The sequence below is a fragment of the Equus caballus genome, chromosome 16, assembly GCF_041296265.1.
Source record: "Equus caballus isolate H_3958 breed thoroughbred chromosome 16, TB-T2T, whole genome shotgun sequence".
NCBI classification, from domain to species: domain Eukaryota; kingdom Metazoa; phylum Chordata; class Mammalia; order Perissodactyla; family Equidae; genus Equus; species Equus caballus.
Genome location: NC_091699.1, coordinates 49,253,312 through 49,278,570, shown reverse-complemented (window position 1 = coordinate 49,278,570; position 25,259 = coordinate 49,253,312). Strand labels below are relative to the sequence as shown.

Here is a 25,259-nt window from a genome sequence, read left to right as displayed (position 1 = left end):
TGCTGGCTGCAAGCTTCCCTATAGAGCCACCTTTTCTCTTCTGCATGGGGCCTATCTGGGTAACAAATCAGGGCAGCTGCAAGGGAGGCGTCCCACCTCAGAGTGGCTCTGCTCCTGCCCTCAGGGGCTGCCTCTCCACATCCACAGAGGCCAGAATCTCAAGAGGCTTGGGAGCTGCCCCTTCCCACATCATCCCATCGCTCACATCAATGACCTGCCCCAGACTACCAGGACCCTCTCTGGCAGCCCTGTTCCTGGGGCCACTTTTCCTATATGCTCAAGCTGGCCTATCGCAGTCACAAATAGAAAAAAAGACCACAGAGGGTGGGCCGGGAGACTGAAAGGTGGAAAGGTATAAAACGTGATAGATGGAACAGTGGACATACAACTTGAAGAGTAATAAGTCACAGTGCATCGCGCCATGAGAACATCCCCTCCCGCCCCCCCACCCCCACCCCACATCCTCCAGTCTCTGAAAGGAGGCCGGTGGCTCTCAGGGCCCTGGAGAGGCACCTGGAGTCCTCGGGGTTGTGGAGTCCATGGGCATTGCACACTGTGCCACTGGCCACACAGACAGTTGGGCTCAGGTTCCCCAATCATTGCTATGTGAAGGAATCAGGGTGCTGAGCATGGCAGCAATGGCTGGAGCCGTATTACAGGGGATAGGTTCACGTGGAGGATCCGTTGAGCCCGCTGCCGCACCTCATCGTCCGAGAACCGCCTGTCCACCTTGATGACCCGGAATTTCAGCAGCTTTGCTGTTCCAGGCCCTAGCCATGCCTTAGGGGATCGGGGCCCAAGCCGTGTTCTCTTCCAGGGAGGAAGATCCTTCGCCTCCTCAGCCCTTTTCCTCTTCTGCCCCCCAGTCTCAGGGCGGCCTTTCTGGACCCTCCTTGCAGTCCTGGCCTGTACAGACCCTTTTGGCCTGCCCCTGCCCCTGGGCTGGGTCCGAGCCGCCTTGGCCCGCACTGTCTTGGCTTTGGCCTTTCCCCGCACTGCCTTGGCCCTCGCCCGCACTGCCTTGGCTTTGGCCTTGATCCGTGCCACCTTAGCCTTGGCCCTGATTTGTGCTGCCTTGGCTTTGGCCTTGATCTGTGTTGCCTTGGCTTTTGCCCGGGGCTTGGCAGTCTTGGCCTGTGTTTGAGCCACCTTGGCCTGGGCACGAGCAGCTTTGGCCAGTGTTCGAGCTGCCTTGGCCTGGGCTGTTTTAGTGCCCAGGGTAGAGTTACCTTTCATTCGCAGGCTACTGAGGGACCCAGTGGCTTTGTAGGTCTTGCTCTGGGGCCCAGTGCCTTGTTGGGGTCTGGCCCTGGAGCCTTTGCCTGTCAGACACTTGGGGCCCTTGTTTGTGCCTTTTCTGGGAGCTTTGGGCCGGGGGTTCCCCAGCCCCTTCCCTGAATCTTTCCGCAGCTTCAGGGGAGAGTCTACAAGTGAGAGCTGCAGTGACTGTGCCTTGTGCTTGGCACTCAAGCAGGGCATGGGAGTTTTGAGTGGAACCAGGGCCTCAAGGACGACGGAGAGCCGCATGGCAGGGTAGACACCTGGATAGAGGTGGGTGGGGAAACCCACTGCTGCACCCCGGGCACGGCTGGCACTTGACTGCTTCAGAGAGCTCAGTAGCAGGTTGGTGGTAGCATGCTTGGCAAGGGCTGGTGTGGATGATTTGGCCAGCCTGCCAGGCAGTGGCATGGGGAGCAGCGTGGCCCGGCCTGCAGGCAACCGCGTGGCAGTTCGGGGAGCACTGGTTGGAAGAGATGTGGTAGCTGGGATGGGGGCACGAGCTTGTAGCTTTGTCTGGCTTGGGGGGTTGGCTGTACATGAACTATAGCCATAAACATCACCACTGCGCAGGATGGTAGGTTGGAAGCCATCATCCCGCAGACCCTGCAGGAAGGCCACAAGCTGGGCCTCTGTGGCACTGAGATCCTGGCTCATGGGGTTAAAGACAAGCAGCGCCTCCTCCAGGGCCTTTTTCCCTGCCGTGGAGATCCTCGACCAGGAGTGCACAGCTTTCTCCTCCACATGCTGCACCACCACGCTCATGGCATTAGGCACTGCAGATCTGCCTGGGTATCCACAAACCAGCGCTTGGCACCTCCGAAGCAAGAGGAAAAAGAGTCAGTAAGAACAGCACCAAGATAAGGGGCTAGGATAGGTAGTAGAACATCTAGGCCTGCACTCTCCATAACATCCATTGACATGAAGAGACCTGACCACTCCTTGGGGCAACACTCTGGTCTCTGACCTACCATGGTGGCAAGGCAGGGGTTGGGGGGTGGGGGAGGGACGCACATGGGTCAGAAGCTGCTTCTTCAGGATACGTGACCAGAAGTTCATCAGAGCCATCTAACCTGCTGTTGGGTCCCTAGAAAGATTTGGCCCATTCTAATTCAATTCTGAATTCTAGGCCAGAAACCTAGTATTAGATTCAACCCTGGGAACACAGGTGAATACCTTGGCCCTCAAGGAGCCGTGGGCAGAAGGCAAGACAGAGGCACCATCAAGGTTCTTGGGTGTGCAGACTGGCACCCAGCTCAGCTCGCCAATGAGTCAGGCAAGGATTCCTGGGGGAGGCAACACTTAACTGGGACATGAGTGATCAAAAGGAAAGGACCCGCTGTAAATGGAGCAAAAAGGGGCATAATTTATACAATGGCTCTGAAGTGAGAAAGAGTAAGGCACACTTGGTGTGACTGGAATCTGCAGTCAGGGCTGGGAGATCTAGCCAGAAAAACAGGTGAAAGCAGGGCAACACAAGCCTTGAATGTGGCCAAAGGGCCCAGACTTACACCCAATGTCCATCTCTGTTACTCCAGCTGCTGCTGTTCAGGTGTCCAAGGATGAACCTCCTTGCCCACCAGAAGTTTTGCTTTCAGAGTCCCCAGACAGGCCACTCAGGTCTGATTCCTAGCACCACAGTGACGGAGACCAACCCCAGGGAAAGAACCACACTCCCCAAGAGAAACTAAAAAGATGATGAGTAGCAGGTACTAATGACACATCTCTAAGCAATCAGGCAGGCTAGGGGCCAGGCAGTCAGACCAAGAGGCCAGGGTCTGACAGTGGGTGGTTAATAAGGTGGACACTAGAGATTTGATTTGTCCTAATTAGGGTTTGGAGGGCCCCAGACCTTGGCACAGCTCAGATGGAGCCGTCTGGGAACACCGAAGTTGTCCCATGCTTCTCTGAAAAAGCTGTAGATATTATCTTGACTAATATCTAATGCCCAACCCAGCACTGAGGGCTCCAGGAGGCAGCTCCCCAGCTGCACGGGATTATTAAAAGATCAACTGGGATCAGGCAGGTCCCTGGGGCCAGGAGGCAGCTTATTCCTACCGCCCTAATGGACCAGAGGAAGTTTTCAAAATCCCCTGGAGCTCTTTGTTTGGAAACATTCTTGGATCCTCAGGTGTCTCCAGCACTTCCTCTCTCCAGAGGCCATTCTCCGAGCACAATCCTTGCACATGACTTTAGTTCTTTTCTTTCATTTTTTCCCAGGGGATGCAGTCCCCAGGGTTGTGAATTGTAGAACAGAGAGGGGCCTGTTTACCCTCAGGCACAGATACTGGGGGTGAGCTGGGGGTTCTTCCGCCCAGGTCGGTCTGGGCCCTTGAGAGGGAGTCTTCTGGGCTTTCCAAGAGGCTCCGGAAACAGAGGCTGCAGCCTGGCCCCCGACTTCCCTTCACACGTGCCCCCGAGGCCGGCAGGGGAAGTTGATGAAAGATGGGGGACGGGAAAGGCCCCATCCAAACGGACTGGTGTGGGGGCAGATCAGGGCCCTCGGCTGGGAGGCCGCATCCCTGGGGCCTGAGCCGCGGGTAGAAGCAGCGGTCTTGGAGACAGCGAAAAGCGCGGAGCGGTCAGGGCGAGCCCGACTGGGTCGCGCAGCCCCAGGGTGGGGTCGCTGGGCACGGGGTGGGGGTGGGGTAGGGGGGGGTCTCAGCCGAGCCGGCGGAGGGCGCGGGTCCGGGAAGAGCCAGCCGCTCGGCCCATCCGCCCTGTCGCCTCGCGGACGGCCCCCCCGCGGTGCGGCTAGGCCCACGGCCCCAACCTACCGGCGCCGCCGCGGGGACCCAGGACGCGCCTCTGCGCCGCCTCCGCTGCTCCAACATGGCCGCCCGCTGAGCACCGGAAGTGCGCTGCGCTTCCGCTTCCGGGACCTAGCCCGCCCTAGTGACCTTTGACCCCCCGAGACCCCGTTTCCCCCAAAGTCTGAGGGCGGGGTAGATGGGTACCAGGGAAGGCTTCCTGGAGGAGGTGGCCGCGGGGACTGCTCTAAACCCATCCGGGCCTGTGCAGGAGTCTGAGGAGCAGAGGCCCTCTCAGACGCGGCCCTAGGCACCAACTGCACTGGAGCCCGGCTAGGACTGGTTTAGGGGCCCAACTGACCCCCTCTCTGAGGAGCCTGGTGGTGCAGCCACATCTGGGAGCGACTCTCGGCAAGGTCCAAGCCATCCTCCACCCTCTGGTCCTCCTACAGCCACTGACAAGGCCTGCCTCTGTCCCAGATGCCTGACCAGAGGGTGAAAGAGGAGTGCCTGCTGCCTGGGAGGATGGCGGGGGAGCCCCTATTGTTTTTGTAGCAGGAGTACCTCCTCAGAGGGCAGCAGGCCTTCCTCTCTTACTGAGAATGGGGCCCACTGCATGTGGCATGAAAGGCTCGTGTGCACACATGTGCTGCACACAAGCCCAAAGTTGGGCGTGTCCAATCTGAGAGTCCCAGCATACCAGTGTGGGCCTAAGCGTACTTGCCTAGGAACAGGTGCATGGGTGTGGTGGGAGGACCCCAGCCCAGCCTCAGCCCCCTAAATGGCAAGAAGTCCTGCCTCCAGTCTTAAGCCTGCCCTGAATCCCTGTCCTTTTGCCTAGGAGACTGGGACCTCAGTCTTTCCACCTGTACCCTGGGGCCAGCAGAAGGGCGGTAGTTACAGGGCCTACTGCCCAAGCAGCACCAGATGAGAGGACAAAGGTCAAAATTAACCCTAGGAGTCCCAGGGGTCAGAATGGTCTCTACTGCTCTGACCAAAGGCCCCTCTTGGTCAGGGGGTCCCCACATCCAAGAAGCCAGCATGGAAGCCCTGGTTTCATGAATGAGATGGTGGGGGCATTTGCACTTGAATCAGAGCCTGCGCTAGGAGGCAGAAATACTGCCACAACTCTTGGGCCCTGACATGTACAATGGTGCCAAATTTGGTAGCTGGGGCCAGGTGGAAGTTGATGGGCAATCACAAGAGGGTGGCTGGGTGCTTCATTTGGGGACTGGTTAATAGCCCTTCTCCCTCCCAATATGAATTCAGGATTCTCCAGCTGCTCTACATCTCCCTGCCTATACAGAGGGGTCTGGGCACCAGCAAAGAAAAACACCCACCCCACCACAGGCCTCACCTGGTGTCCCTGAACTTCCCAGGGCCTTAGCACTGATGGTGGTGTCCTCAGCACCTTCAAGCGTAGCCAAGCTGTCCAGTAGGAAATGCAAACTCTCCTGCTCCTCTGGGGTCAGTGCTTCTAGCCCCTCATCCTGGTAGAGAGAAGGGAAGGGTGGGATCCCAAGGGCCAGGCCTCAAGAGATGCAATCAGGAAGTCCCACCTGAGTGTTCCCAGTCCTTAATTGTGTGTGAGCCCTGTCTCTGCCCTATCCATTGTTGAGTATTAGCTATTCACTCTCAGGACCAATCCAGCCTCACCTTCTGCCCCACTTGTCTTCCACAGCTTCTCCAAAGCCAGCTGGAGAAGCTGCCTCTGTGTAGGTGGGGCTAGGGCTGCATAAGCAGAAGCCACTTCCATGAAGACGCAGAGCTCAGCCTCCAGTGATGGCATGGGCCTAGGTGTGTCCTAGGAAGGGGAGCTCTCTCTGATGATGTCCAGCCCAGAGGTCAGAGCAAAATGGAGGACTAGGAAGGGTAGGTCCATTCCCAAGCTGTGTCCCTTTCAGACATCAGAACTGGGATCATGGTAGGGGTTAGGAGTAAGGGTCATGGGGTACCTAGCTCCCTGAGTGGAGGCTGATCCTTCTGCCTCTTGGTGCCCAGTATGACCCAGATGGAACTCTCTGGGAGTATTAATCAGAGCAAAGTCTGACTTGACCTGGACTTTGGTGGATACTGACTTTATAGGTATAACTGAGATCCGATAGGATGAGGTTGGGAGAGACCACTGGGTCATCCAAGGATTCAGCCCTTGTTCTCCATTTGGCATCTTTTATTGCCCTGAGTGATGGGACCGGCAACCCTATCTACCTGAGCAGAGAGGTCTGGTGGAGATCTAGATATGAGTGAGACCAGTGGCCTAGGAGGGATCACTCCAGGAGGGAGTCTGTGAGCCAAGGAGAAAAGCCAGGGGCAGATCTTGAGGAGCTACTTCCTGGGAAGGGAAAGGAAGCAGGGCTTGTAAAAGATTCTGAGAGGCAGGATAAGCAGTAGGAGGAAGTCAAGGTCATGAGGAGTGAAACTTTGAAGACGCTAGTAAGATTTCAGTTGAGACAAGTTTCACAAGGACCCCCTAGTTTTAGCTATATGGTGTTCCTTCCTTGGTGACTTCCAACTCCAATTGCCAGGCCCTAAAACGGGCTGAAGACTCTCTCTCTAGTCATGGAGAAGGCTCTGCCCACACTCTTGGCAGGCTATAAGTCAGGCAGGCTAGGGAATTAATGCCCCCGAGCAGCTCTCAATCCATGACTGATGGAGATTTGAAAATGAGTACCTCATCAACACTTGCTCTGGTAGGAGGGACAATAATGTGAGGCCCATGTTCTATACTGGCTTTCAGAGTCCCCAGCAGGATTTGGTCTCAGTTGCCCACAGTGGTAACTTCCTTGATGAAACACTCTTTATATAAAGGCTACTTTCCTATCTCTTTGCCAGTACTCTACTGGTGCTTCCTGGCCTCACTTCCCACATTAACTATATGCACTTGTATCTTTGTCTCCAGGTGTGCTTCTGGGGAAAATGAGACAGACACTGTCCGTGAAAGAGGGACAAGATAGTAGCAAGCACAGACAACCACAAGGTGACCACAAGGTCTCATAGGCCACCACTGACCTATATGAACAGGCCCCCAGCTCACAGACTTGGCCAGTACTCTGAATGCTCAGAAGATAGGCTGGGTAAGGCTCTCTGTCTGAGGTAGGTAGGCCTTTGGCACACCAGGTTGCTCTCGCCTGACCCCAGAGTTTGCTAGAGGCAGGTCTGGGACCATGAAGATGGACAGTCACAAAGTGCCTTGGACCCCAGAGTAGCCCAGGCCTCAGGACCTATGGGATGAGGCCAAAGTGACTTGCCTGGGAGTTTCCCTGGCCTCTAACTCTTCAAGCTCACCCTACGCTCAGAGCTACCCTCTCCACCCAAAAACTCCTCCCACCCAGGCCTGTGGAAGGTCCTGTCAAGCCCTGAGGCAGGCACTGTCTGCTCCTCCACTCCCTCTCTCTAGCCTCAGTGTGTACCATAGGACCTATTCTGTGCCCTGCTGTGTGCCTGGGGAATGGCCACCCAGGCACCATCCCCACCAGAGGCCCAGGCCATGCCCCAAGTGGCCTCCAGGGGGCGCCGCCGCAAAGCCTGTTTTTGGGCTCCTCCGAGCTCAGTAGGTGGTGGGCCGGCGGCTGCAGCTCAAGCCCCCAGGTTGTGCTGGCCCACCCCCCACCGGTGCTCCCAGGCTGGGTCCCGCTCAGAACGGCCCCCACCGCACACGTGTTGTGCTGCTTACCGCTGCCTCATTTCTCCCCCCGGCCCGAGGTGGACCCTAGGTCCTGGGCAGGCCTCGTGTCCACATGTCCGTGTCTTTTCACCCGTTTGCGTGTGACCATGGGTCTGCGCGGCCTGCTCCGGCCACGGCAGGTGCAGGGTTAAGGCGGGGGGAGGTTTTCCCGAGTCGGGAGGGGGATGAGGGGCGGACGCCGTCCAGCCCCGCCCCGCGCCGGAGCCGAGCCGGAGCCCCGCCGGAGCCTGGCCTCAGCCCCAGTCAGAGCCCGCACCAGCGGAACCGGAACGGCCGACCCCGCGCCCCGGCGGCGCCGGAGCCCGGGCCGGTGAGTCCCGCGGGAGCCACGCTCAAGGGAAGTTTAGGGGCATGGGGTGTAGAGCCCCAAGCGCGCTCGCCTGGACCCGCCCCCCCTCCCCGCCCCCTACTCCTGCGAGGTGGAAGTTTGAGGCCAGGAGGCCCTCTCACCAGCGGTCCCAGGAGCGTGGTCCCTGCGGGGGGCTGGGAGGGGAGAGGCTGGGGAACTTGGGGATCTGCTGTGAGGGGACCCAGAAGTCCAGCTGCCCATTGCTGCTGGAAACGCCCTAGACTCTGGGACCGTAGAGTCCTGTGCTCACAGGATCCGCACATCATTCGCCTTCTCCCTCTGGACATCAAGGAGGCTGGCCTCTGAGAACGGGGCATGGACAAACCCCTGAGGGTAGACCTCAAGGGGGAATGTGGGACCTTGGCGTCCAGCCCCTCCTCTGATCTTGGCCTTTTGCTAGTGGGAATGGATGAACTTTATGGAACAGGCCCCAAAAGGTTGGTAAGGATACCCCGGAGTCTGATCCCTGGCAGCTACTGAGAGACCCTTATGGCTGCCCAAGGCACACTGGAAGCCAGGAAGCAGGGAGGGTACAGTAGAACTCTGCTGATGCAGAGCACCAGGGTGAGAATTTTTGAGGGGAAGGAAAGGGGGCCAAGATGGAGAGTCCTATCCTAGGCGTCTTGCCTCCCTCCTAGACCTAGATTTGACCAGGGAGCTCCTAGGTGAGAGCAGGGTTAGGAGCAGAATCCCTCATGCACCATAGGAATTAGGAGAGTTGCCTGGATGTCTGGGAGTCTCCCCTCCTCACTCCAGGAGGTGTGCCTCCACAGTGGTGTGCTAGCTACCGGGGGTGGGTCCTCCATCCTGCCTTTCCCACCAGTGATTTTGGGCCAGCCCTGCTCTCAGCTACAGGCTGCTCATCTGTACCGTGAGGGGCTATATCCAGTGGCACTGACCCTTTGTTTTCCCTCTCTCCTCCAGGTGAAGGCAAGGTCCCTGGACTGGTCAGACGTCCCCTTGTAGCCCTGGTAGAATCAAGATGAGGCCCCATCTTTCCCCCTCAGTGAGGCCTGTAGCCTGAGCAGATGGCATGGCCTGCCACTGGAGATGAATACCATGGCTACAGGAGGTAGCCGGGCCTTTGCTTGGCAGGTGTTCCCACCCATGCCCACCTGCCGGGTGTATGGCACAGTGGCATACCAGGATGGTCACCTGTTAGTACTGGGGGGCTGTGGCCAGGCTGGACTACCCCTGGACACTGCTGAGACACTGGACATGGCCTCACATACATGGCTGGCACTGGCACCCCTGCCCACTCCCCGGGCTGGCGCGGCTGCTGTGGTGCTGGGCAAGCAGGTGCTAGTGATGGGCGGTGTGGATGAGGGCCAGAGCCCAGTAGCTGCTGTGGAGGCCTTCCTGGCTGATGAGGGCCGCTGGGAACGTCGGGCCACACTCCCTCAGGCAGCCATGGGGGTTGCGACTGTGGAGAGAGGTGAGTGGCTTCCCAAGGAAAGTCCGTCAGGTGCCCCAACACCCTCCATTCTTCCTGACTTGGTCCCTTACCCTCAGAAATTGGGTAAGAGCTATGAATTTTGCCTGGGTGCCCTGGACTTAGCTTTGCCTTCTCTACCCTTGCCTCCCTAGCTCTGAGTTGGGCTAGCAGCAGCCTTAACTGCCTTTTCCAGCTGTCAGGTGGGAGGCAGAGCCCAGGCTGGCCCCCAGCGTGATGGGAGGCCCCAGTCACCTCCCTGCCCCATTCCTCCTCCCTAAGAGACAAGGAGGGATGGCCCAATGACTCCCAGAGTTATAAATAACCTGGGGGAGAGGGAGAGGAGCAGGGCCTTGGCTCAGAGCCCAGCAAGTGCTTAGATTGCCCCCCCCTACACACACACACCAGGGAGCCTGAGCTGGACAAAGGTCAAGCCGGCCTGGAGACAGTTGCTGTGGAAGCTCCCAGCTGACTAACCCATCTCCCCAAGACCCCCAGACATGCCCCCAGGTGACCCTGAGGGCATAACAGGGCAAGAACCTACTCTAGTGAAAGGGCAGGGTGGAGAGGTACTGGCAAGGCTCCTGGGCAGAAAGAAGGCTTGTGGCCAGCACCCTCATCCTGCAGGCCCAAGCCCCTCTCCCAGCCCCCGAACTGATCCCCAGAGCCCCTTCCCCAGTCTGAGTACCATGCTGAGCAGATCCCCAAATGCCGCCCCCCCTCCCCCAGCTTAAACCATCCTCCACCCTCCTTCCCCCATGGGATCCCCCACCTTGTGGCCTCCAGGTCTGACCACTAGTCCTGCTTGGATGCCAGACTTGGTTGCCATAGCATCTCCAAGGAAACGGAGACAGATTATAATTAGATCGGCTGCCTCCTGCTCTTCATTTGGAGGGGCCCTGGCCAGAGTGGGAATCCTAGATCTCCCAGCCCCGACTCCAGGCAGGCAGATTTCCACTTTGCTGCTGGGGAGGGATACCACAAACACATGGTCCACAGCCACCCCCAGGCCTGACCAGGGCAGCTGTCAGAGTGAGGTGCCCTGGAGAGGCTGGGGTACAGTCTGAATTACTCTTTTTTATGCAGATGGTATGGTGTATGCTCTGGGGGGAATGGGCCCCGACACAGCCCCCCAGGCCCAGGTTCGGGTGTATGAGCCCCGTGGGGATTGCTGGCTTTCACTACCTTCCATGCCCACACCCTGCTATGGAGCATCTACCTTCCTGCATGGGAACAAGATCTATGTCCTGGGTAAGGACCTGGGGGATATGGGAAATGGGCTTGAAGTCCAGAAGCATCTACCCCAGGTTGGCTGGGATCAGGCTTAGTATGGGATGGTGGGACAAGAAAAGCTTTATTTGGGTAAACCAGGTTTGCTCGGAGGCTCTGACCTCTGGTGGCCCTGCTGGGACTGGAAAACTAAACCCTAGAGCCTGAGGATCTGCAGGGTGGGTGATCCATGCTCTGGTGTGCATACAGCTGGGTATGGGGAGCTGGGACGGGCAGTGATGAAGGCTCAGCAACCTCGTGAAGAAGGAGACTTCCAGACCCCCTGGGCTCTCTCCCAGGTGCCCCAATTCCCTTGGCAGGGGGCCGCCAGGGCAAGCTCCCAGTGACTGCTTTTGAGGCCTTTGATCTGGAGGCCCGTACCTGGACCCGGCACCCAAGCCTGCCCAGCCGCCGGGCCTTTGCAGGCTGCGCCATGGCCGAAGGCAGCGTCTTTAGCCTGGGTGGCCTGCAGCAGCCCGGGCCCCACAATTTCTACTCCCGCCCACACTTTGTCAACACTGTGGAGATGTTCGACCTGGAGCATGGTGAGCAGTGGCTGGCCTGGGCTGTCCTCCCATTCTCCATGGGATGGAGGGGTGCAGTGTGTTGAGGGGGCTAGATCTGAACTCCTCTCTCCTGCAGGGTCCTGGACCAAGATGCCCCGCAGCCTGCGCATGAGGGATAAGAGGGCCGACTTTGTGGTTGGCTCCCTTGGGAACCACATCGTGGCCATTGGGGGCCTTGGTGAGTCTCCGCGTGGCTAGGGATAGGGGAGCCCAAGACAGGAAGGAGTAGCCCTCAGCCTGAGCACCACCTCCTATCCTTCTCTAGGCATTCCAGGGATCAGAGCTTTGTGAGCTTTCCTTTCCCAGTCTGTGAAGTGGGCAGGATGTGGTCTGTGTGGCCTAGCTCTTGGGGTATCCCTCATACTTGACTGAGGGCTCTCTACCAGCAGTTGCCTATGAGACACGGACAGGACAAATGCCCACTGGATGAATGGAAAAATAGGAATATGAATGAATAAAGGAATGAATGATGAATAGGGGTGATGAGTAGCAAGGCACTGCCAGCCCCTCCTGGGGTGGTGCCTGCTGGGCCTTGTTCTGGGTTCAGGGAGCAAAAAAGCTGGAGCCCCTGCAGCCTGTGCCATTTACAACCTCTGTCTCCTTCCTGCAGGAAACCAGCCATGCCCTCTGGGCTCTGTGGAAGGCTTCAGCCTTGCACGGCGGCGCTGGGAGGCACTGCCTGCCATGCCCACGGCCCGCTGCTCCTGTTCTAGTCTGCAAGCTGGGCACCGGCTGTTTGTCATCGGGGGTGTGGCCCAGGGTCCCAGCCAAGCTGTGGAGGCACTGTGTCTGCGTGATGGGGTCTGAATGCCTGGTGCGGCTTGTCTACTGGAGCAGCTCAGTGCCAGAGGCAAATGTCCGTGGCTCCTTTTGCTGCTGAGGAAGCTTGCTGTGGCCCTGGGGGCTGAAGGAGGCACAGGGGTGGGCACTTTAGATACTGCCTTGGCGACTTGGGGGGGCCTTCGTCTTTAGCGCAGGACACACATACACTTACACCCACCTCTACCCACATTCATTCATGGACCATGCCCAGCTCCCCTCTTGCTCTGGAACTTACTGGGTCCTCTGGCCAACTGGGAAGTAGGAGGAGGGAGAGCTAGCCTCATGCCCCACAGGGTCGGTGCCTACCTGGAGTTGACCAGGCCCACCCCAATGTCTGTTCCTGAAAAAACCTAACTTCTAGCCTGCCTTGAGGTCCCCGTGGACCCAGGAGGGTTCAGAGAGGGTAGGGGACAGAGAGGGAATGGAGGAGTGGATGCAGGACCCTCCAGAGGGCCAGAGGAATGTAGGCCTTGGGCCCTTTACGCTGCTGGCTGTGTGACCTTGGGCAAGTCATTTCACCTCTCTGTGCCTCAGCGTCCTCATCTGTAAATGGGGATCTCTGAAAACTTCCTGCCCTACCTACCTCACAGGGCTGTTGTGAGGACCCAGGGAGTTCAGAAGTGGAAGTAAAAGTGCTGCTAAAATCTAGTCTATGGCCCCTGGTGTGGACTCTTGTGTTGTCCCTGAAGTGCCTGACCCTCCTTCAGAGGCCTCAACTCTCCCAAGGATGACAATCCAGAGGAGCCTTTTGGATCTGACCTCTGCCCTCCAAGTGTTCTGGTATCTAAGCCCCACCTAAGCCTCAGCTTCTCTTTTGGTGACATAGGATGACCACTGGTCCCCACTGTCCTGGATGTTAGAGGGAACTCACAGAATACCAGAGAAGAGCTCAGAAAACTACAACAAAACACAACAGGGTCAGGATGACCTCCAGGTATATGCCACACAGCATCTCCTCCAAGCCTGTGCTCACCTCCGTAGAGAGGGGTAGTCCAGTGGGGCTGTGGCCAGGACAGTCTTCCTCTGTCCCAGCTGTGGGGAAGCTGTCTCTTAGGCAGGACTGGATGGCCACCCACCAGACCCCTAGAGGCAATAGCCCACCAGAGAAAGCAAAGCTACCAGCTCTTTCCTCTTCCTCCATCTTTGCTGCCCATTAGTAGGAGCCATTGAGTCTGCTTTCCTTGCAGCCACACTGAGTGCAAGGAACTCACAGCTCGGTTTGCTGCAAGAATGAATTTGGGATCCTGGACCCACCTGCTGTGTCCTTGCTAACGCTCCTGGACACTTAGCCTCCTGCAGGCCTAACCCCTTTTCACTCACTGGCATGGTTCCCAGGGCAGCAACTCCCCTGCCCAGCACACAGGCACCAGGCACAGGGCTTAACAGTGCCTTACTGTTCTCCAGCCTCTGAGACCTCCTGGGCTGCAAGCACAGAGAAGCTGCTGGGTCAGCTGTCCTTGTTTAATGCTCTGGACCAGTTTAGACACTCAGAGACCCCAGCATGAAGGTAATGCTGCAGCACCTTGGGTCTTGGGATCCCCGGGATGTCAGGCAGTGTGTCGGTGACTGGGGCCTGGGGCTCCACGTTGTCGCTGCCACAATGGCCACCCCGGGATGGCTGGCAGAAGTTCTGCTGATAGGTGGTGCTGGAACGGGGAGGCCGGACCTGCACAAAGTGGACAAGGCGCTGGGGAAGGTCACTGAGTCCTGGGCCTGACTGGAAATCGACCTGGTAGGAGGATTTGAGGGGCCGCTGCTGGCGCAACTCCAGCTCACAGGGTGCCCAGCGCAGGAAGGTGTGCTGCTGCCACAGACGCTCCAGGTCTTTCCGTCTTCCGATTCCCTGCAGCAGGCAGTAGGGGCCCTCCTCAACAATATGGGCCCTTGGCCCGCAATTCTGGCACCAGGCACTTCTTTGGGCCCCTCCTAAACCCAATCCTGCTTGGTGATACCTGGCTTGTGCCTGGCCTCCCTGGCCTGTAACCTGACCTCTTTGGCCTGCCTCCCCAGCCATGCCTTCCATTCTAAGGTAAAGCCCCAGAAAGTCAGTGGCCTCAAAGACATTTGCACATTGTCAGGCAAGTTGGTGGAAGAAACCAAAGCAGAAGTACCCCTACTGGGGAATGGGCTGTTTCCCAGAGGAGAGAGGTTGTCAGGAAGACAGACACTCCCCTGTCTGTGCCAGGAGCCCCCCCTCCCTGCAATGTCTTATCCCCTCCACCCTAGCTCAACTTCAACCTAGGCTGGGGGCCTGCCCACTTTCCTTCCTCTCTCCAGCACTCACTTTGTCGTAGGAAGTGCGGTTGTCATGTTTGGAGAAGAAGTGTTGCTGTACTGGCTCCTTGAAAGACAGTGAGAAAGAAGGTGAATGGGGAAAAATGATGCTTACCTGACCCCAAGATATTACCTCAGGGCCCGTAATGGAGGGAAGCTCCCAGGAGCCACCAGCCCTAAACTACTAAACTGCCAACGCACTGAAAGGGCACATATGAATTAAAGCAACATCTCACTCCTGGAACATCTCATCCTAGTACTTGCCCCGAAAGCAGAAGCCTCTGGGGCTACTGTTTGAGAAAGGGACTGAGGCATCTTCCAGGACATTCTGTCACCAGGGGGGCAGTGGTTCAAGTTTCACATGGGGCCTTTTAACTCTAGATCACCCAGGACAAGGCTTCACGTCTCTCCTCCTCTCTGTCCACACTTACTCCCTCATCAGCAACCCAGGCTCTTGGCTCTAAATGCCACCTAGAAACTGAAATTTCTCTCTCTTGCTTGAGCTTTCTCCTGAACTCCAGCTGCCTACTCCATATCCCCATGTAAATGTCTAACAGGCATCTTCAAATTCATGACTGAGTTCTGGATCATTCCCCAAACCCACTCCACCCACAGCCTCCCCCAGCTCAGGTCATGACAGCTAGATCCTGCCAAAAACCTCAGAGTTCCCTTGATTCTTTTCTTTCACACCCTACATCCAATGTGCCAGGAAATCCTGTTGATACTTCAATACATACCCAGGATCAGACCATTCCTCAGCGTGGCCACCTTCTTCTCTTGCCTGAATTATTGATGGGCTTCCCACCTGGTGTCCCTGCTTCCAAGCTTGTCCCTCTAGCCTATTGTCCTCTTAGCAGGCAGGATAATTATTTTAATACATAAATCAGATCATATCCCTTGTTTGCCAAAAATCCACAACAGGTCCTCATGTTTGTAAAAGCCAAAGTCGTCATAGTGGTCCGTGAAACCCATACAATATTGATCTCTCCATTACCTACAGCCACAATGGCATCTTCACTGCTCCTCAAACATACCAGCTATTCCCACCTTAGGCCTTTGCACCACCTGTTCCTTCTGCCTAGAACTCTTCTCTCAGCTTGCCATATGACTCCCTCTCATCTACATCTTGGGAGGCCTTCCTTGAGCACCACACCAGCAGTCCCACCACCCCAACTCTGCATTTTTCACCTTTTAACATACTATATGACTATATATTATGCTTTTGCTTATTGTCTGATGCCCCTCACTAGAATGTAAGCTCCTTGTGGGCAAAGGTTATTGTCTATCTTGCTCACATCTGTAACTCCAACACTGAGAACAGTGCCTGGCATTGTGCTCAATACATGTTTGTTGTGAAATCAATGAACAGAGACAGAAGGTCTCCAGGGCATTTGCTTTGGCCCACTTGGGGCCAGAGAACCATGCCCCATCCCCAGGCAGAGAAAGACCACATCTCAGGCCCTCAGACTTCAGCAGGAATCTCTCCCAAGACCATCCACTTTGCCTTTGTCCCTGGTCTCCATCCCCAGAGGCCCCCTCCCTAGTCACTCAGCTTCTCCTGCTGCAGACATGAATGAAGTTCAGTCTTGGCTGGGTTGGGGTATGAGCAATGGCTGACAGCAGGTTACTAGATAAAAGGCAGGGCTAGCTCCATCCCAGATTCCTGAACTAGAATCTTCAGGGTGGAGCCTGTGGTGTCTGTCTTTAACAAGCTTCCCTATTGGGACCTCCTGCCTTAGACACCCAGTGGTGGTCTCCAAAAAGAATGAAAGCTCCATGAAGGTGGGAAGCCAGCCAGCCTTAATGTTCATTTCTCATAAAGCAAGCTGACGTGACAAGGATTAAAAACTCAGGGCAGTTTTAGAAAAAAATGTAGGAGAAAATCTTCAGAATCTAAAGCTAGGCAGAGTTCTTAGACTTGACATGAAAAGCTAGAGCCATAAAAGAAAAAGTTGATAAATTGGACCTCATCAAAGTTTTAAAAAAAGTTTTTCTCTGTGAAAGTCCACGTGAAGAGTATGAAAAGACAGGATACAGACTGGGAGAAAATATTTGCAAACCACATATCTGATAAAAGGACTAGTATCTAGAGGCGTAAAGAACTCACACAACTCAACAGTAAAATAACAAACACTCCAATTAGAAAATGGGCAAACAACGTGAAGACACTTCACGGAGGATGATGTACAGATGGCAAATAACACATGAAAAGATGTTCACCATCATTAAACATTAGGGAAATGCAAATTAAAACCACAATGAGATATCATGACACATCAATCAGAATGGCTAAAATAAAAAAATACAGACACCACCAAATGTTGGTGAAAATGCAGACAAACTGGATTATTCATACAGTGCTGGTGGGAATGTAAAAAGGTACAGCTATTCTGGAAAACAGTTTGGCAGTTTCTTTTAAAAACTAAATATGCTGGGGCCAGCCCCATGGCCAAGTGGTTAAGTTCTCGTGCTCTGCTGCTGCAGTGGCCCAGGGTTTTGCCAGTTCGAATCCTGGGCGTGGACATGGCACTGCTCATCAAGCCATGCTGAGGCGGCTTCCCATATGCCACAACTAGAAGGACCCACAACTAAGAATATACAACTATGTACTGGAGGGCTTTGGGGACAAAAAAGGAAAAAATAAAAATCTTAAAAAAAAAAAAAGAAACTAAACATGCTACTACCATATGACCTAGTAATTGCACTCCTGGGCATTTATCCCAAAGAATAAGCTTATTTTCACCCAAAATCTGTACACAAAATTTCATAGCAGCTTTTTTTTGTAAGAGCCAGAAACTGGAATCAGCCCAGGTATCTTTTAATAGGTAAGTGGTGAAACAAACTGGTCCAGCTCCTCCACCCTGCGCTTGCCCAAGAAGCTGATCTGAGTGCTTTTCTCACCAGGCTGCCTTCACTCTGGCCACTGGGAAATTCTGGGAGGGATGGAGGGAAGATGAGAGGAGGTGTTTCTTCTCCTATTTCCCTCCAAGGCCAGCCCCAACCTGGCTGTGTCTCTCCACCCAAGATCACCACTCCTCTCAGGGTGTCCCCCTCCATACCACTTTTCTTTCTAGGTTCTAGGAGCCATGCCTTCCCCTTGAACCTTTGGGCCCAGCAGTACTGACCACTTGGTTGTTACCAACCTACGAGACTGCCTTTCCCTGAGACTCCCCACACCTACTCCTTTGAATGTACACCCTCTTGAGTTCTCCTGCTTTAAGTGGGCTTTTTACTTTTGGGGCCTGACTGATGCTCAGTGCCCACTCCTTGTCTCCACACATAGCCGAGGTGGGAGACTTGTGAACTCTGCATTCCTCCTGTTTTCTGGAAGCCTTTTCCAGCCGTTCTAGTCCATTTCTGCCATCTCCTTTCCAGTCCTCCTCGGCCAGATGGGCAGGTGGTTACCCAGTCACTTTCTATGCAGCTTCCCTGACCACAGGAGGCCTCCTACTCACTCTTGAGCCCCTGGAATATGAGGCTGACTGTGGGCTAGACTACGGGCCTTCATGGCATCAAGGAATCTGAGCTTGAGGGCAGTTGTCAACAAAACTCAAGGCTTACTTTCTGGGTTATGGAGGCTCTCTCCCAATGATCACCCACCCTATCTGGGCCCTGACCCTTCCTCTATATAGAAGGAGCATTGAGCAAGACTGTCCAGCCTGGTACCGGCTCTTCTCCACCCTGCCTGTAGGGGGAAGACCTGACATTTCAGTAAAGAGGGGTCAGGCCTCACACATGTCCTGGAGATAGGCTGGTCCCCGGTGTCAGTCCAGCTGTGGCAGGGCTGGAGATGATGCTCTTGGGGCCTGAGAGAAGCAGAAACTAGCCCAGCCACCCCAGCTGCCCCCAGGGCTGCCTTGTACCTGGCATCGTTGCAGGAACACTGCTGGAGGCTGGGGCTTGGCTGCAAGGCGGTATTCTCGAGCACTTTCACTCTTGAATTGGCCTCTGTAGTGCCCGTAGAAGCCATTGTTGTGCTATAACAAGGCAGGCATGAGGGTGAATCCCACCTTAACCCCCACCCTGAGTCCCAGACCTCAGCGTCCCTAGGCCAGAAGCCTCTTGGAGTTCCTGACAGAATAGAAAGAATATGAGGAGGAAGGACACCCTGGGAGAGGGACCAGCAGTAGAGAGGTGTTTCCCATCCATCATTAGAACAGTTGGCCTCAGCTGTGCTGGCTCACCTGGGAGAGCTATGTGTGTGTAGGGAAGAGCTGCCTCCTTTCATGCCTGCCTTCCTTTCTTTCTCTCTTTCTTTAATAAGGTCTTAATGTGGGCTAGGGAGATAGCAATGAAAAGATAGAAAGGTCCTGGCCCCTATGAACCTTCCTTATGGTGGGGGAGTCAGACATAGCAAATAGCATTAGGGAAGAAATAACCTGATGACTGGATCAAGAGTGATAGGGAACAGGGATAGTCCTTCATGACAATGTGGGTGGGACTTGAACATGAGAAAGAATCAGCCATGTGATGAGCAAAGGAAGAGCATTCTATGTGGTGGGAACTGCAAGGTCATAGGTTAAGAGGACAGAAAGAGAGAGATGTGTTGGAAGAACAAAAAGAGGCCTTATGACTAAAGGATTGTGAGCAAGGTAGAAAGAAGTGAGGTGAGGGACAGGCTTAGACTAGTTTAGGAATATGGATTCTCTTCTAAGAGCAAGGGAAGACTTTTCAGCAGGGGAGGGGACCAGGCAGTTGTGAGTTGGGGTGATTCAGAACATTAAGCAGAGTTATGAGAACAGGGCCACTGTCCAGTGGTGTGGTCCTTCCCTGGGGAGTCTGAGCGGAAGCCTACTTTGCTGTCCTCCCCCCAATATTAATAGTACGTCAAAAATCCCTGATGAGCAAGGATTGAATGGATCCATCTTTTGTGACAAGGTTGTGAACACCTGTTTGCCACACCCTCTGCTATTCTGGGGAAAGAAGGGAACCCTCGGAAACTGGAGCACCTAAGCAAGGGATGGACTTTCCAAAAGTAGTACTTCACCAAGAGTGGATATCTTCTGGAGAGAATTTCAGGGACGGGGACTGGCAAAAGACAGAAATGAGCACCTATGAGGGGTCTAAGAAGGAGCTGTATTATCCTGATATCATTAGGTTGACACCCTGTGGACAACCATGTCTAGCTAGGGAATGCCTATGGCCCAAAAGCTCTTTGTCTTGAGTGCTCCCTGGAGAGGACAGGTGTGCCTGATCCTCCATGATCATAGCCCTGAGTGGAAGGAACCTGTCCCAAGATGGTCTCTGGCCATCACAGTGGGTTCCTAAACATGACTGGGAAACCCCCTATCTTTTCATCCTGCTGGGGGCTTGAGTCACCCAACTTGTCTGTCCATCCTTCTACTATCTGTTGAACACCCCTTGCTCTCTATTCAGTTTAGTTCAATAGTATTTACTGGGCCTTTACTATATTCCAGGCATTGGGCTGGGTGTGGGATACATAGATGGAAGAAAACCGTCTTTGCCCTCAAGATATTCCCAGTCTAGAGAGCAGTCAAACTCTAGAAGTTTGGGGGAAACCAAGCAAAGGATTGGGAATAACTAGGGTGGCTAGAGGACTAGAAAGTTCAGCTGGTTAGCATGAGATCAGGACACACGGAAGGGGACATTATATCAGGAAGACTAGATAGGCTCCAGGGGTGACCTCAGGATGGCAGAGGGGGAGTGGGTACTTCGAGATCTTCCACCAGCCTGGATGCTGGATGAAACCCTTCTTGGTTTACTCTCATGATTCATTCAAATTCAGGTACTACCCCAGGGCCAGGGGCCAGAATTAACTGTAGAGTGCACTCTTACCCAGGAGCCTACTAAAGCACTTTGCATCTTTCCAGGAAGAGGGCAGAAAAAGGCAACTTTCCTCTTGTCTTTTTGAGGCTATGTCTGAGCAAAAAGAATCTCAAGAGGTCAACTGCCTGTTGCTTAGTGACAAAGGGAAGTTGTGACTGCACAATGCTACTCATTGTTGAGGCAGTGCCAAGCCTGCTACCCTTTTGTGCTTCCTGCTCTGCTTTTACTCCTTTATGAGAGAAATATGCCCCCCAGCAATAACATCCTGGGAGAGTCCTTATATATAGAAACATATAAAGCTCCACAGTGGAGTATGATGAACATATCGTCAATGAAATACTAAAGAACATTTTAGAGACAAATCCTGCATTTTTAAAACTGTGCAACGATACTGCTTGGGATAATAAATTTAGAAAACATTCCATGGAGTCAAAAGAAATGTTAAAGGGGTTGGTGGCTCTTAGGATAGAATTGCTGCTTCTGGATAAAGCTCTGTTGACTTCTCTCATAGGAGTTTGTGGTGACCAGGAACACTAGTCACAGCAGGTGAATGTTACAAAGGCATCAGTGAAGCAGGAGAGCATAACAGAAGAGCAAAAGAAGGAGCGTGAAAATATTTGACATCATGTTCCATTCCAAGCTACCCTTGGGCAGATTATTCTATCTTTCATTTGTAACACAGGGATGTGAACAGTTCACCCCTTTTACTAACGAAGAGAAGCTGGCAACCAACCTCTAAAAATGTGCCAATTAAAAGTTCAATGACAGGAAACACTAAGACCTCGCTGGTGTCACTGGCACAAACTCTGATAGCCAGAAAGTCCATCCTAGTATAGTTACTCTGAAGATCCCCTCTCACATGTATTCAGAGATACAAAGAAGTTCTTTGCAGCATCTGTATAGGGGAAAAACTGTAAGCAGCTTGAATGTTTACCAACAGGACAATGAGGAAATTGGCCTATAGTCACACAATGAAATACTGGAGTTGCTATTAATGGGCTACAGATACTTGAATCCACAGAGATAAATCTTAAAAATGGTGAGTCAAAAAGTCAATTGTAGAAGGATGCACAGAGAACACAATTTATGAAATAATTTAAACATGCAAACAATGTTATATATTGTTTGTGGATACAAATATTTGAACTAAAAGTGTAAAACATGCATAGAAATGATAACCATCAAATTCAGGATAGAAGTCACCTAGGGAATGGCATCAGAGAGGACAGAGTGGAGCTTCAGCTATCTGTAATGTTTTTATTTTTCAAATCTTTGTTTAGGTATAATTAACACAGTAAAATGTGCATATTAAAAGTGCACAATTTGAGGGGCTGGCTCCGTGGCTGAGTAGTTAAGTTCACATGCTCCGATTCGGTGGCCCAGGGTTTCTGTGGTTTGGATCCTGGGCGTGGACATGGTACTGCTCATTAGGCCATGTTGAGGTGGTATCCCACATACCACAACTAGAAGGACCCACAACTAAAACATACAACTATGTACTGGGGGGATTGTGGGAGAAAAAGCAGAAAAAAAAACATTAAAAAAGTGTACAATTTGACACGTCTATGAAACATAACCACAATCAAGATAGTAAACATATCCATCACCCTCAAGTTTTCTTCTGCCTGTTGGTAATCTGTCTCTATGGTACTCATTAGTCTCAGGCAACTGCTGGTTGGCTTTCTGTCACCATAAATTAATTTCCATTTTCTAGAATTTTATATAAATGGAATCATTCAGAATGTATTCTTTTTTATCTGGCTTCTTTCACTCAGCATAATTATTTTGAGAATTATCCATGTCATTGTGCTTATCAATCACTCATCCTTCTTATTGCTAACAGTTTCCCATTGTATGGATATGCCAAATCTCTCCTCTTGGTCCTTTTTTTAAATTTATTTTTTTATGTATATATATATTTTTAGGAAGATTAGCCCTGAGCTAACATCTGCTGCCAATCCTCCTCTTTTTGCTGAGGAAGACTGACCCTGAGCTAACATCCGTGCCCATCCTCCTCTACTTTATACGTGGGACGCCTACCACAGCAAGGCTTTTGCCAAGCGTTGCCATGTCCGCACTCGGGATCCGAAACACCAAACCCCGGGCGGCCGAGAAGCGGAACGTGCGAACTTAATCTCTGCGCCCCTGGGCTGGCCCCTCTTTGCCTATTTTTACCTTCTTTTTCTGTTAGAAGTACTTTCACATAGGACATTTTGGATACCAGTCCTTTATTAGACGTGTCTTTTGAATCCATATACAAATTAGGTTTTTTGTCTCTACTACACCACTAAAATTGCCCTTGTCAAAGTCACCAGTAACTAATTCTCACTCATTTTCCTTGACCTATCAGCAGCATTTGACACAGTTGATCTTCTCCTCCTGTTTGAAGGATGGTCCAGGTGGCTTCCACACACCCTTACTCTGACGGTGTTGTCCCTTCCTGGTCCCTGACCACACTGTTCTGGCTCCTTTGCTGCTTTTTCCTCACCTAGGCCTCTAAACTTTGTGTCCTGGGGCTCAATATGATCTGTTTTCCATCACTCCTTCATTGGTGATCCTATCCTGTTTCATGGCTTTAAAAGTCATCTATAACCACCAGAGGCAGAGTTAAATGAACCTCTCCTGTCCTACACCCTTCGCCCCTGCCCACCTTGACCTCAGGATGCCCCAGCATCTAGCAGGTCAGGAAACTTGTTCGATTTTTTGCCTTCTTTCTCGTCTCCTCTGACCACAGTGCCTCTAGCCCCAGCTGCTCCCGCTACTCAGTTCTCATTAAGAGCCACCAGGCCCCAGCCATGTCCTAGTCCCTGGCCACCCAGTCCACTCCACACGCAGCTGGGTGTGTGTCAGGTGACTCCTGAGCTCTTCCACATTGGCAAGGGGATGCCGGGTCGGGTGTGGTGGGCAGCAGAGAGTGAGTGTGGAGGTGTGAGGGTACATTTCCTGAGGTGCCTGTGGGCTGAGTATGGCGTGCGGTGGTGTGTGGCGCGAGGAACGCTGCCAGGCCTAGTCAACTATATGACAGTTATAACCCTTAGGACGGTTAAAACCGTTACTCTGGAGCCGCCGCGGGGCCGGACCCAGGGGGCAGGGCGTAATCCCATTGGTCAGAGTGGGTTCTGGGGGGCGGGGCCGCGCATGCTTAGGCGGGCTTGGCGGGCGAAGTCGCCTTGAGGCCACATCAGGGTAGCTCCAGGTTGGGTGTGTGCTGGTCCTGAGGTGGAGGCAGGAGGGGTTGGGCAGGGCGGGCTGGGAAGAGGGTGGAGTGAGGGTGGGGGCACGGTTGGGGAACCGTAAAGGGGCCTTTCGGATAGGTTCAGGGTTCCCTGGGACCTCGAGGAGTTTCCCGGGACGCTGGCTTCTCCACTTGAGCCCTGCATTGGCGTTCCCAGGCACCCTTTCTTTACCTGTGGTGGAAGACCACTCTGGCTCTTCAAGGAGACTTAACTTCTGTGCTCATCCTTGGAGAGCTCTTTTCGTCAGATTCACAGGCGGCTGCGGTCTCCTGTCCCGAGTCCCGGCCTGGGAAGTCAGGGTGAACAGGAACCCAGGAAAGCCCACTGGGGTTTGTCTTTATTACTACGGAAAATCCCTTGGAGGCCTCTGGAAGGGACATCGGGGTAATTTAGTCTAGGAACCCAGAGCATTTCTCCTGGCTGAAGAGACTGAGAATGAGAGAAAACAGCTGTATGAGGTTGATACTGGCCTCGCCAAGGCCAGAGAGGTGGCAAAATCTGAGGGAGAGAACTGTTTTGTCTGCAACCGAGTGGAGGAGCCAGAGGGGCACTTGGAGGGCCTCACACTGTGGCCGCAGGATTCTCAGAGTTGAAGGCCGAGTCAGATGGGGAGGCTCTCTGCCCCTTAGGGCACCCTCTTCACCTCTGCCTTGCCAGGGCCCTTCCTGTGGAAATAGTCGCATTCCTTGCATGCACTCAAACCTTTCTTCTCCTTTTATGCTTTAATAGGATTGAGGGGTGAGAGGGGGAGGGAACCCTGCCCTTGAAAGTTTTTAATATGTGCATTTCAGTTTTTATTTGCCTTCTAATGACTAGTGTCCTACCTAAGAATGACTACCTCATTACTAGTGTTGTACTAGTATCTGCAAAGAGAAGTTTAGGCAGATGGGGTTTCTGCCCTCTGGGAATTTAAAAGCCTATACAGTTAGCGTGAAGACAGGTAAATGCACAGAGGACAGATAAACCTGAGGCCGAGCACAAGGAGCCCCATGTGGTCCTTAGACATGGTCAAGTGTAACCATGAAATTTCTTCAACCGCATTTGAAACCTAAAAGGTTTCTGAAAAAGAATCAGTTAGGTCTGGAACCCAAGGACTGGTTATTCTAAACCCCAAGCCACATACTATATAAATTATTCTTTTTTATCAGCATAAATAGAAATGAAAGGTGATAGAGGATTTGTCATCTAGATGTAGTAATAATGGCATTATAGTAATGTGTATAAAATTGTCTAGATTCTAAATCTAGATTCTAGAAGGAGGAATTTCTGTTAGTGTGGACGGAAGAAGAAAACTCGGAGTTATCAAAGAAATAAGTAAACGTGAGAATCAGGAATCCTGTATGTACTTCAGTTCACCTCTTTTATTGAAATATCTAAGAAGTCTGGTGAGTCTAGGGACTTGAAATGTAATAATTGAAAACAAATCATAAATATTTCAATTTTATTTTTTATGTGTGTTTCTGTTTATTTTTTGTTAAGGTAACATTGATTTATAACATGATATAAATTTCAGGTGTACATCATTATATTTTGATTTCTGTGTAGACAATCTCATGTTCACCACCCAAAGACATGAATTACCATCTGTTACCATACACATGTGCCCTTTTACTCATTTGGAAAATTTGTGGAAAATTTCAAACATTTAAAAGTAGAATTCATGGATGAATGAACTCCAATGTACTGGTCCCTTGCCTTCAACGATTATCAACCTAGGGCCAGTCTGCACCCCTCTCCAGTTCCCCCAGCCCATTTCCATTGTTTTAAAGCAAAGCACAAATATTAAATAATTTTATCCGTTTAAAACTTAT

At 52.9% G+C, this 25,259-nt stretch overlaps 4 protein-coding genes across 15 annotated transcripts in view; 2 read left to right on the top strand and 2 right to left on the bottom strand.

Moving 5' to 3' along the window:
• Positions 1-345: 345 nt before the first annotated feature.
• Positions 346-7,839, bottom strand: CCDC71 (coiled-coil domain containing 71). 3 transcript variants are annotated; one of them, XM_001494477.5, is made up of 3 exons: positions 7,702-7,839; positions 5,386-5,518; positions 346-2,095 (listed from the first exon to the last, which is right to left on the bottom strand). In XM_001494477.5, exon 3 carries the CDS (start codon positions 2,041-2,043, stop codon positions 616-618), a length of 1,428 nt encoding a protein of 475 aa, XP_001494527.1. In that variant the 5' UTR covers positions 2,044-2,095; positions 5,386-5,518; positions 7,702-7,839; the 3' UTR covers positions 346-615. The 3 variants fall into 3 exon arrangements, with proteins under 3 accessions (XP_001494527.1, XP_005600730.1, XP_023476209.1); XM_005600673.4 differs by lacking the exons at positions 5,386-5,518; positions 7,702-7,839 and adding an exon at positions 4,056-4,179; XM_023620441.2 differs by lacking the exons at positions 5,386-5,518; positions 7,702-7,839 and adding an exon at positions 2,790-4,127.
• A 46-nt stretch (positions 7,840-7,885) lies between these two features.
• KLHDC8B (kelch domain containing 8B) lies at positions 7,886-12,799 on the top strand. Of its 2 annotated transcripts, none has more exons than XM_001498158.5 (6): positions 7,886-8,023; positions 8,987-9,497; positions 10,581-10,745; positions 11,084-11,308; positions 11,406-11,507; positions 11,940-12,799. In XM_001498158.5, exons 2-6 carry the CDS (start codon positions 9,113-9,115, stop codon positions 12,134-12,136), a joined length of 1,074 nt encoding a protein of 357 aa, XP_001498208.2. In that variant the 5' UTR covers positions 7,886-8,023; positions 8,987-9,112; the 3' UTR covers positions 12,137-12,799. The 2 variants fall into 2 exon arrangements, with proteins under 2 accessions (XP_001498208.2, XP_014587170.1); XM_014731684.3 differs by having other exon boundaries at positions 11,063-11,308.
• Positions 12,800-13,593: 794 nt separating this feature from the next.
• C16H3orf84 (chromosome 16 C3orf84 homolog) lies at positions 13,594-20,955 on the bottom strand. 2 transcript variants are annotated; one of them, XM_001494391.7, is made up of 4 exons: positions 20,222-20,955; positions 18,289-18,402; positions 14,436-14,492; positions 13,594-14,015 (listed from the first exon to the last, which is right to left on the bottom strand). In XM_001494391.7, the coding sequence occupies exons 1-4, from the start codon at positions 20,246-20,248 to the stop codon at positions 13,599-13,601; spliced, it is 615 nt and encodes a 204-aa protein (XP_001494441.3). In that variant the 5' UTR covers positions 20,249-20,955; the 3' UTR covers positions 13,594-13,598. The 2 variants fall into 2 exon arrangements, with proteins under 2 accessions (XP_001494441.3, XP_014587035.1); XM_014731549.3 differs by having other exon boundaries at positions 13,594-13,994.
• A 2,311-nt stretch (positions 20,956-23,266) lies between these two features.
• The window catches only part of IHO1 (interactor of HORMAD1 1), a 39,070-nt gene continuing 37,077 nt past the window's right edge, over positions 23,267-25,259 (top strand). Inside the window, exons 1-2 of one of the 8 annotated variants that reach the window (XM_023620440.2) lie at positions 23,318-23,413; positions 24,683-24,833. The gene's annotated coding sequence lies outside the window, so the exon portion shown is untranslated. Of the gene's footprint in view, positions 24,834-25,259 lie in introns of all 8 variants that reach the window. The other 7 variants (XM_070237619.1, XM_070237617.1, XM_070237618.1 and 4 more) reach the window with 7 other exon arrangements.

Bases quoted from the DNA above. Each gene is read 5' to 3' on its own strand.
- CCDC71 (XM_001494477.5), bottom strand. From the start codon at position 2,043: ATGAGCGTGGTGGTGCAGCATGTGGAGGAGAAAGCTGTGCACTCCTGG.
- KLHDC8B (XM_014731684.3), top strand. From the start codon at position 9,113: ATGAATACCATGGCTACAGGAGGTAGCCGGGCCTTTGCTTGGCAGGTG. The intron at 9,498-10,580 runs GTGAGTGGCTTC...TTTTTTATGCAG, and splicing joins GGTTGCGACTGTGGAGAGAG to ATGGTATGGTGTATGCTCTG. The intron at 11,309-11,405 runs GTGAGCAGTGGC...TCTCTCCTGCAG, and splicing joins GATGTTCGACCTGGAGCATG to GGTCCTGGACCAAGATGCCC.
- C16H3orf84 (XM_001494391.7), bottom strand. From the start codon at position 20,248: ATGCAAAGTGCTTTAGTAGGCTCCTGG. The intron at 14,493-18,288 runs GTACAAGGCAGC...CTGTCTTTCAAG, and splicing joins TGTTCCTGCAACGATGCCAG to GAGCCAGTACAGCAACACTT. The intron at 14,016-14,435 runs GTGAGTGCTGGA...ATTGTTGAGGAG, and splicing joins ACCGCACTTCCTACGACAAA to GGCCCCTACTGCCTGCTGCA.